We start from the raw sequence: 11151 nt of genomic DNA on the forward strand, positions 1-11151 counted from the left end.
CTCGTGTGAGCTACCAAACATGCCCAAAGAGCAAGGGTGAGAGAGGAGGAGAAAGGCGGCGAGTGGCCGGTCTGGGGTGCGACTATGTCCCGCCTATTGCGAGGCAGAAGCCTGCCTCGCCTATAGGGTGCCACTGGTGGGCTGGCCCAGTAGGATGTCCACGTTAAATGTTCATGACATTGTCTCAAAAAAAATGTTCATAACATTGAAAAAGTTTCAAAAATATTTATACAATGTATAAAAAATGTACAACTTGTATTTTATAAAAATGTTACCGTGTATTCAGAAAAGTGTTTAGGAACATATATTTTAAAAATATACATCATGTGTTGGAAGATGTCCAACATGTATAAAAAAATGTTTCACATGTGCTTTCAAAATGTACGTACATTCTATATTTAGGAAAAAAAGTAGATATGATTTAAAAAAAACATGATAAAACACAAAAAAAATCAAAACAACCAAAGAAAACCAAGAAACAAGAAAAAAAAACCAAATTTTTTGACAAATGGTGGATTTTATTGACTCAAATGAAGCATCAAGTAGATATAAACACAGTGAGCACACATCCGGCCTCTGCATAGCTAAGATGCACACAGCCAACACCAACACACAGCAAAAAACCAAATATCACAAAGGAGGAAAAGGAGAGCCGGGAAAATCCAATGAGAAAACAGAGACACCCAAAGTAAAATGAAAAACAAACCCAAAGAAAATCGTGAAAAGACAAAATCAACAAAAAAAGAAAACGAAAACGAAGGAAAGAAAGAAAAACCGGATCAAGCGAACTTACAGCCCAGTGCGAGCGACAGCGACTACCATGCTAAATGGGCCAGTCTGTTAGTTGTGGCCCGTCTGGGTACTGGAAAGAAATCGGGCCACCCTTTGTTTTGGATGCGGACACAAAGACACGCGTCCGTACTAGCGGGCCGAGTTCCAGTAATGAAAATAGGAGCCTCAGAGAGGATAAACCACACACGAAGATTGTCTAAAAAAACACACACGAAGAGAATTGAAAGGAATCAACATGTGGTATCCCCAACTCATTAGGAATTAAATCCTGGTGCTCGTAAATCTTCAGATGATATGTCGGCTCAGTCTCTCGGAGGTGTTCATAGGGGTAGGGTGTGCGTGTGTGCGTTCATAGGGATGAATGTATGCACGTGTATATGAGCGCTTGTGTTTATACTGATGCTAAAAAAACGAAGAGAATCGAAAGTCTCTCTCGATATAAAAAACAAAAACAAAAAGGAAACAAGACGAAGAGGATCGAGGAGCCGTCGGCGAGAATAAGACCTGCGAGCGGAACAATCCACTCCGATGGCGGCAGCGCTTCGTTCTGCGGCGAGGAAGATCTGCGGTCACGCCTTTGAGCGGCCGCAGGCGCTTCTCAGGACGGCCGCTTCGGCTGCCATCAAGGAGGAACAGCGGCGGCTGCTGCCAGGGGGATTGGCCATGGCCGAAGCTCACTTCCCCGGTTCACCTCCTCCGAATCACCAAGTTTTGTTAATAATCAGAGCAAGGTACGCACACTCTTTCCAGCGGTAGAACTTTTGCCCCGGAAGACCTCTGATCCCATCTTTCACTTCCACTTGGAGCGTATGGATTCAGACTTTGATGATTCTTTTTATTCCTTTTCTCTACCTTTGTACTCTGCTAATTTGTTTCTTTCCATTGTGGCTTTGCTGGCAACTCTTATAAGCAATGTTTATCAATGCAAAACTGTCATTTATATTGTGTTGTACCTTGGAAATTTGGGACCCAGGGTGAAAATAACAATTTGACGTAACTCTATTTTTTCCCAAATTCTGAATGTATCAATGGAAGCAGAAATAGAAAATCCCGTAATTTATAAGATTAGTTTATCATCGTAATTTTTAGATTGCAGATATAATCGTCTACTTTAACTCTTAAGCATAATGGCTTACTATAACTGATTACTTTATATTAATTAAAGTGTGTGTCGTGAGCTTTTGATGCGGCCTATAAGAGGCATGTATTGAGGGTCTGATGAACTTTGTAGGGCTCTTTAGCCGTTTATGGTGTCACTGGATTTTCGCCCCATGGCGGACTGCTCGATGACGGGTGTCCATCGTGAGTTTCCCAGTGATGCTTTGAACCCGTTTTTTCCCCCTTTCTAGGCTTCCTGATTACTATGTGAGACTGGTTGTATTTCCGTTATGATGAGTAATGGAAAGGGGTTATCGCCCGGTTCAAAAAAAAAATAAAGTGTGTGCCGCAGGGTTGTAGATATTTTTCTCAAAAAGGAATGAATGGTCTTATGAAACACAATGCTTCTTCAAATCTTCTGGTTATGAGATGGTGAGTTATACGAATATATCATGCAATGAATTTATTTGCCCCTTTGTTGATTTATCACTTATTTAAGGTGAAGAACTTTCAAAATTGAATTTTGATTGTAAATTTGTTGTAGAATACCATTTAGATTTGTAAATCGCAACAATATCAAAGTTCTTTTAAATTATGGAACAAAATCATAGCAACCCTTTATCATATCATCATCCATTGCTTGAAATGTTCGACGTGATTGAACCCTATATTCGAAAAGCATAATTTCGTTCATTGGAAATTTTTGAAAAGTATGAACCAACTCAATACTACTCCATATAATTTTGAAAATGTAGTTCTTATACAATGTTCCATATTGGATACCCGTTGAACTTCTGTATATTTATAATTTTAATTTAGCATGATTTGCAAGTAATTATATGATATTTCCAAGTTTGTAATTTGGTTTATAAACTCAGTAACACCTAGTACAATATTGTTGATATTTTTTTGCAACACTTCTACCTCATAACCGAGGAATGTGCTCACATAGTTATGCAATAACTTTCCTTTTTTCCCCAGGTTATCAAGCGAGCGGTCATTGAAGTCGCGCTCATGTAGCTTATTATCAGTCCCCGAAGACAAACCACCTACTTACTTTGTGTTTTCAAGATTTATTTGTTTGGCAATGATGTCCTTGTATATCTTAACACTTGGTCGTGTGTCAATCCTCTACTATAAGTCAACCATGAGTGCCGTAGAGGATGAGTAGTTTGTCACAATGTACTTGAACTTGGATGTGTCAGAACTTGTATTCCATTCAGCTTTTACCTTAGCTAGCGCATTATGTCATCCATCTATTTTGTCATACAAGTGAATCAGAGGAGAAGCTTCCAATCAAGTGAAACATACCATACATGGAGGCAGCAGAAGATACTGCTACCGTACATCCATATATGTAGGAGAGTTAGGGCCATCGGGGACGCTAATACGGCCCAACCCCACATGTTGCCTCAATGGTCTCTTCATCCATCAGAATTTTCTCTTCTCTTCCCAACTTGCTACATCATTTTCCCTCATCCCTTCTTTCTCATTCCTTTTCCTACACCTTTTCTTAACTAAGCAACAGCCTCCTCTGCGGGGCAACACCTCTGAGGCTAATTATTGGCTATGCCCTAACAAGCTTCAGTAATAAAAGCTGTCAAAAAAGGTATTGTAGGTAAGGAAGAAGGTTATCTATGGCCTCTAAATTGAGTTTGCGAGTGGGTGCTGGAAAGGTGTTGTTCACTACCTCTTTTTTAACTCCAATTTGGGTAGAGTCGAAGCGAAACTCTTTAGTCCAGCTTTATATAATGTTTGCTAGAGGCTACGGATGACCTTCTGCTTTTTCTTTAATATATTTGTTTGGAGATATTTTTTAATCTTGTTTGTGTGGAATGCAACAGCATGAACTAGTTTCCCATTCAGGGATGTGTTTCTTTTCTTTGATAATGCCATACCCTCGTGAAAAGAAAAATCAATAGAAACAGGTCAGCATGTCAAACGTTGAGTGAGTCAAACAGGCTGGACGTTGGAGCGGCACCATTTTTTCTGCTGCACATCACTCCCCAACGGCCCAGCGTGCGTGACTTGTAGCACTGGATCACTCCCTATTTTTTCGGTTGTACATCGCTCCCCACCGTGTGTGCTTTTGCAACGCTAGATCACGGCCGTTGTTTCAAAATTCAAGGGTCGGGATTCGCTCGAGGTTCCCAGCGGTGCGTGAGCAGCTGGCTGGCGCCTACGGTTCGTCCCCGCCATCTGCGTGGGAGGGGCAGGTCGAAGCGGCAGCCTTTTCGCGCACACGTGTCTACCGCTGATTGGCGCGCTATGACGTGGGCGCCCCGCCGCACCAGCGTGACACGTCCTGATCTCCACCCGCCGTGAACCCACTCACTGACATGATTCTCTTGCGCTTGTGTGTCCCGCGGTCATTGCGGGTGGGTCCGAAAACTCCGAGTCAGATGGGTTTACTCCCGAGCGACGAGTTCCGGGTGCACCGGGTCTACGCACGCGCAGGGGCAAGACACGGAGAGAGCACGCGCAGTGCACCAGCTCAGGCTGAAAACCCCAGCTCCCCGGCGCCGCACCGCAGAGTTCTCCGGCGTCGCCCACCTCCACCCCGCGAGCACGCGCGAAACCGGCGGGACTGGGCCATGGCGGCGGCTCCGTTCGTCTACTGCGCCCCCTCCGACGGCGGCCGCACCGGTACGACCCCCCTCCCCCCCCTTCGGTTTGCTCCCGCGATCATCCCTTCCTCTCTGCCTCGCTCTGCGGCTGCATTCCTGACCGAGATCATGCGTGCGCGCGTGTGTGCAGATGAGAACGCTCTCCTGATGGCGGCACTCCACGGCAACCTCGGCCGCCTCAAAGGTAGCACTTTCTCCTCCTCCCCGCCTCAATCCCTCGCATGCTCCTGTCCGTGCATTTTCCTCATTTCTTCCGTTCAAGTCTACTCATGCCATGCGCGTGCTGTGTCTGTGGGGTCGGAGGTTGTTCGGACATGCTGCATTGCTGAGGCGCCTAACCATCCGCCACCGCTTGTTCGGAAAATAGTATGCTTATCGGATTCTATTTTCTGCGTTGCTACGGGTGTCTTGATTTGTCAGATGCTATGCTATGTATTGCTTGTTTTATTGCATTTACCATTTAGGAACATCGGCGTTGGATCAGTAGCGATGACCAAACAATTTTATTGTCTAGTAATTACAAGATTTCATACTTAGTCTCCCTCCTGAAATCCGGATGAGCATTCCGGTTAAAACAAAATTCAGAGGAGCAGTGTTTTTATCTTAACAAATCAGGGTGTAAATCTTGCATCTTTTGATGATGGGACACGACTCTGTTTACAAACCAAATTTGCAGTATAGTCAAGTACTCCAAATTGACATGTCGTCAAGAGTTTCACTGCATAACTGTGTCCATGAATGCATTAAATCGGTTCCTTTGGCCTCTGAGGTTCTTATGCATTGCATACATGTTTCCTTTTTTTCTTTCGGTTTTCAATTCTGTTGATTTGGCTGTCTATTTATGTAATGTGATATTGTTTCTGTGAGGAAAGATATTGTAAACAGTCTTACTCGGGGGCGTGGTGGTCCATCGGTGATTTTTTCTTTCAACAAAGATGGAGTTGGTGTGTTGCATGGTGCGGCATGCGGAGGCCATCTGGAGGTTTGCAAGTATTTGGTGGAGGAGCTTGGGGGAGATGTGAATGCTCCTGGAATTGGAAGCGTAGCTCTAGGTCTTTCTCTATTTCTTTCCCCATTTTTTAAATCGGTGTCTGCCATGCCAATGTTTTCCAGTAGGCGATCGAGATTGTGTTGATATGTGCTTTTCTTACAGGTGCAACTCCGTTTATGATGTCAGCTCAGTCTGGTGATGTTCCCACTGTCAAGTATTTCCTTGATCATGGTGGTGATCTAATGAAAGCAGATGACAAGGGACGCACAATTCTCCACCATGCTGTCTCGGCAGGTTCTCCCCTTGATACGCGCATACATACATGATTTCTCCAAGATGGTCGTTTTACTAGTAGATGTTATTTACTCTACTACACTTGGTTTGTTCATTGTTATGGCAAAACATGACTTATGGAATCATCTCGTTCACTACAGGATGCTGCAAGGTAACAGAGTTCCTCCTTTCAAAAGGGGTGCCAGTTGACATAGACTGTGGCCGTGGACCACCACTCTTCATGGCTGCTACAAATGAGCAGGATAAGACACTGAAGATTTTACTGGACCACCACGCAAATGTATATATAGCCTCCTCTATTTCTTAATTCTGTTGATTCAGAGTTAATTTGGACAGATAATTGTTAGTTTGCCAACTAGTTAGAAGACGTGGGCAAACATGTTTTGTCCTGGGTGTGTTTTGGTTGCTTGGAGTAACACATACTTAGATATCACAAAGATGTTTCTAGGTTTATGAAATTCAGTAGAGATCTTGAAGTGTGATTGATTGATGGAGCTACCCATTTCAATCCTCGAACCAAACAAGCTTGTTTGGTGAGGATTAGGATTGGATTGTTCACTTACATTTTATCCCTCGAAAAACCACCAAACACACCAGTAAATTATATGATGACATGCTTTTTTATTAGGAACTCTTGACTTTATCATGCCACCTGTGTTTCTTAATACAAAACACAATACTCTGCTTTCAGCCTAACATCATTATCAGCGGTGCCACTACTCCCCTGCTGAGTGCTCTTATTTACCGTTCATTGAAGTGCATGAAGCTACTCATTAAGGTGAGTATTCTCTTGATTATTAATCATACCTATGTGTTGATTTTCCCTACTCTACCTTTATGTCATCGCTGCCATGCTTATATGCTGATGTGCATTGAGATAACACTGTGAACATTCTATTGCATAATCCTCTTTACAGGCTGGTGCAGATGTTAATTGCAAGGCTTCCACTATGACACTTTTGGTGTTTGCTACAATGCAAGGAGGTTATACCAACTTCATTAAGTTTCTGTTGAAGGCTGGAGCTGATCCTAATATTCCCGATGATGTATGTTTCGTACATTTTCTGTATATTTTGCTGTTCTGGTATGCAGAATTTCACTATATACTATCAAATCTTCTGGTGATGCTATTATTCAAAGAAGCCATTTAGCAGTGAGTTTAGGTTGCTTTGTGCCGTTGACTAGGTGGGAAATTGACGCTTGTGCTTAGTAAAGTTGTGTTGACCTTTCATTCTAACAGTCTTTATCATTAAAAAAGACCTATGTGGGCGACTTAGATATCACCTCACGGGAATCGAACTCTCGTGGTAGGGTGACCTCACTCCACATCCACCATTGGGATATAGCCCAATTCTCAACGGTCTATATCAATAGACTTATTATTTTCTGTTGATCATCAATTGTTGATTTCCTATTGAAGAAACATTCCTACTTTTTTGGTTTGTAGCGGCAGTATGGAAGTATCTACTGTAACTGTGAGTATGTAGCGGCATTATGGGAATATATAAGACCACCTAGGTAGCAGTAATACGTATTCCTTTTTTATATAGAAATATCAAGGTATTTCAAAAATATGCACTTTTGTGATGTCTGAGTCTTGTGGTCTCACTAAAAACTCTTCTGGTGTCTGAGTCTCAAGGCAGTTTGAATTGCTTAGCAATTTTATAATGATTTTCGGGTAAATCCTTGTTGAAACATTTGATAAAAATATTACATAGATCCTGGTTCCTTCCCACAATGTTAAAATTTTCTGCATCGAGAGTACATTACAGAATGTTCACGTTCCTTTGCGATATATGTATTCTAAACAGTTGATGAGATACTGAGATATCAGTATGTACCATTACGGGTAGCAGCATTTCTCCAATGACTCATGCGATACAAACTGAAATAAATTCACCTCTTTAGCTTAATTATGTGGTTTTTCATCCCAATTGTTGGAATTCTCTCCTTGTTGAAATATTTGATAATTACAGTGACCCTGGTTCTTTCTGACAATATTATAATTATTTACATCGATTCTAAGTTATGATTGATCAGGTTCTTATGTTATTATCGCTATGGTTTCCTTTTTTATTGATGTCTTAAATATTCGAAATAACTGACATTTCGTTTTTCTTTTGTTGCCCAGTTGGGTAGGTTACCAATAGAGCTTGCTGCATTACGAGATTGCAAGGAAGAGGTTGAAATGTTGCTTCCTTTGACTACGCCAATTCCAACTGTCCGAAACTGGAGTATTGAGGGGGTAATTTCCCATGTGAAAAATGAAGATAAAAAACCAATGGTATGTTATTTTGATATTTTCTGTTCTTATGTCGTTTCCATATTGAATATTGCTTGAAAACTAAGCCATCCTTTTGTTCTTCAGTTCTGAAATCTGTCCGTTCAGTATTATTGTAAGCTCGGGTTACTATGTAGACAACACCACATTATGGGGTTTTCTTAGGATAAACCACCAACCGTAATTTGGAAGGGTAATGGTTGTAATGAATAGAAAATGCTAACCAAATTCTGTTTTTCTGTTGGATAATTGGTAGAAATGACTAAGGAAAATAGTACTGCTGCTTCCAATGTTCAAAAGTACAAACACCTTACACCTGATAAGATCAACTCTGACGATAAGGCAATTGGTGTACTCTTTGTGAAATGATAGTTGCATATAGATTGTATGACAGTCCCAGTTCAAGTAACTGCCATTAACTTATCATTATGCAGAGCGCTGAAGCAAATCTTGAAATACTGTAGATTAGTTAGTGTTGTCTGGTACAGGAATATTGAATGTTGCTCATAGTCATGGATCTCATAGCGTGGTTGTGAAGTACACCAGCATCATGTACAGGCTGTGCTACTTGTTACTTGTTAGTATAGTAGTAATAATGTCTCATGAACAATATATTTTAATTAAGTACCACACATGTTCTAAAATTATGTTGCACTTGCAAGCACATACGCAGTGTTTTCCCCTTGGTTATTTTCGTGAAAGATAAAACACCTTGATCTCTGCTTATGTCCCCATGTTTCCTATTGCCTGCCATCTACTTTGCGCTGCAGGCCCCCCACTTGGTGTTTTCATAGATTGTAACATTGTTCTAACTTTTCCCCACAAAAGAAAGACATTGTTCTAGCTTTAGCGACATCATTTAGTGGTAAAGAAAAGGATAACGGTGCTCTAGTACTAGTCGCATACTTCTTTTGAAGAAGACACAGGAGGCTTATGTTCCTCCATTTTCGGTGCATTTTCTATACCTATAATTGCAGAGGAGTCCTTTTAAGACCTTGACTCTGTGCTTCCGACCAGTAACAAATTTCTCCATTTGATGTGGCATTTGCCGTATGCATGCAGCATAATTATGTGAAAGAGCTTGCCACCTAGATGCTAAGCTATGTAGAGTGTTGAACACAAGGTTGCTGATTTTCTTTTTTGTGATGGAAATTATCATAGTAGATGATGATTACTTCTATAATTCAAATATCCATTTCATGTTTATTTTACTTATTGTCTAGGAGCAACGGCACCGTGAAAGAAGACAACGTTTGCTCAAGTCACAGGCTGATACAGCATTCAAGCTGAAGGAGTATAAGATGGCATCAGAGTGTTATGGTCTGGTAAATCTCTTGCACTTAATCTATGATGGTTTAGAAGATAATTTTTGTGTGTTAACGGGGATCTAGTTGGAGAGCATTTATTTTTTCCATCTAGGTTTCTTATTATCTAACCTTACAATATCTGACCATTTTTAATGTAAAATATGTGCTTTGATTGTCGAAAAACAGTGTAATTGACAATGAATAGTAGGACTGGCACACGACGTATTGCTTATTAATTTACCATGTATGATTTCACGTTGTTTGTCACTGACTGAAACTGATCTTCACTCTCATTTTTTGGGACTGATCTTCACTGACAGAGATTAATATGCATACTACTAAGCAAATTTGACTTCACTTAAGAAACTTATATTGGCATCATCTGCGCATGTTAGAAAAAAGAGAGTAATTCCATGAGAAGTTCTTTTCCTCCTCGGCTAATGTGAATCTTTGATATGTTTGTCTACTGCCTCTGTTAATGTGTGTGGTGTGCCATCAAATGGTTAGTTTAACTGTACCCAAACTGATCATACGTAGGTACACGTAAATTGAACAAGCCAATCAATCTAGTTAGAGAATGTGTTCCACCTCCATCTGCAGTATTAAGTTGAGAATAATATTTGGATGACCAACTTTTGACCGTAGGCAATAGATCATGGAGAGAGTGCAACACTGTATGCAAACAGGAGTGTTTGTAAACTGCTCATGGGTGATGGTGAAGGTGCTTTATCAGATGCTCTCAGGTGCAGAATGCTGCGGCCTGATTGGGCAAAAGCTTGCTACCGTCAAGCTGCAGCTCATATGCTACTCAAGGTTCCTCTAGCTTGCCAGTGTGTCCACTGATGACTTACTCCATAGTTGATACTGATCTTTGATTTGCTCTGCGCCCAGGAGTATAAGCAAGCCTGTGATGCTCTCTTGGATGCACAAAACCTGGATCCTGGGAATGCTGAGATTGAACGTGAACTACGGTAACCTACTCCTTTATGCTCGTCTCTTTTGAGTGCCTCCAAATGCTGCTACGGTTTAGGTTGGCAAAGTACGTTTACAGTGATGAGAAGCAGTTGCATACTTGACTATTTCACGTCAAACACCATTAATGCACACCCCTGAAGAATTTTTTTTGTTTCTTATGCGCCACTTGTGTCTAAGTAACCTGTAGGGCTGGACCTACTATGAGGAATGATGTGGTTATCTATTGAGTTGCATATTGAGGCACTACTGTTAGCTAGAGCTGACATTTCCATTCCAACTGGTTGAAATCTTGCAGGAAGGCTAGGGAACTCATGAAGAATCCTCCTGCCGAAGGTGAGCAGTGAGGCGCGGGCGTGCGCAGGCTGGAACATGTTCCACCACCTTTCACTAAAGTAGAGCTATAGCAGGAACTTCTGATCCTTGTGTTGTGCTACGAAATTCACGCGGAAAAACTCGTGACTGCAGACTGCTAAAACACAACTTTGTATGAAATTATATCGTCTTGCCCGTGGATTGTACTTGCCGTATGCAATTTATGTTGTTTTGGGTGCGTACTTTTTGCTTTTTCAACTATTGAGCAAATGGATTAAATGCAACATCAACATGGGCTAGTTTAAAACGGCGCACCCTTTCGTTTAGAAAAAAATTATATTAATTCGCGCTCTGCTCTCCATGTTGCTCCCAATCGCCTTTGCTGCTGGATGCGGCTGTGGCGAGGCCTGCGGCTCAAGGTGGCTGAAAGGAGGCGTTGGTGATACTGAATGGAGCGGCTGGGGTGGCGCCTTT

At 41.6% G+C, this 11151-nt stretch overlaps 1 protein-coding gene and 1 long non-coding RNA gene across 2 annotated transcripts; both read left to right on the top strand.

Annotated features, from left to right (window-relative positions):
* The first annotated feature begins 600 nt into the window (after positions 1–600).
* Positions 601–3124, top strand: LOC125548062 (uncharacterized). Its single transcript, XR_015599624.1, has 2 exons — positions 601–1523; positions 2872–3124. It is a non-coding gene; the product is annotated as an uncharacterized LOC125548062 (long non-coding RNA).
* Positions 3125–4327: 1203 nt separating this feature from the next.
* Positions 4328–10897, top strand: LOC125548063 (uncharacterized). Its single transcript, XM_048711754.2, has 12 exons — positions 4328–4536; positions 4648–4701; positions 5390–5569; positions 5671–5802; positions 5943–6082; positions 6494–6580; positions 6720–6848; positions 7934–8086; positions 9307–9408; positions 10036–10203; positions 10282–10361; positions 10661–10897. Exons 1-12 carry the CDS (start codon positions 4485–4487, stop codon positions 10707–10709), a joined length of 1326 nt encoding a protein of 441 aa, XP_048567711.1. The 5' UTR covers positions 4328–4484; the 3' UTR covers positions 10710–10897.
* Positions 10898–11151: the final 254 nt, after the last annotated feature.

The sequence above is a fragment of the Triticum urartu genome, chromosome 3A (assembly GCF_056163025.1).
Source record: "Triticum urartu cultivar PI428250 chromosome 3A, HENAU_Tu73, whole genome shotgun sequence".
Taxonomy (NCBI): domain Eukaryota; kingdom Viridiplantae; phylum Streptophyta; class Magnoliopsida; order Poales; family Poaceae; genus Triticum; species Triticum urartu.

Excerpts from the sequence above, each read along its gene's own strand:
- LOC125548063 (XM_048711754.2), top strand. The coding sequence starts at position 4,485 with ATGGCGGCGGCTCCGTTCGTCTACTGCGCCCCCTCCGACGGCGGCCGC. Across the intron at positions 5,570-5,670 it reads AATTGGAAGCGTAGCTCTAG|GTGCAACTCCGTTTATGATG; the intron begins GTCTTTCTCTAT and ends CTTTTCTTACAG. Across the intron at positions 6,849-7,933 it reads ATCCTAATATTCCCGATGAT|TTGGGTAGGTTACCAATAGA; the intron begins GTATGTTTCGTA and ends TTTGTTGCCCAG.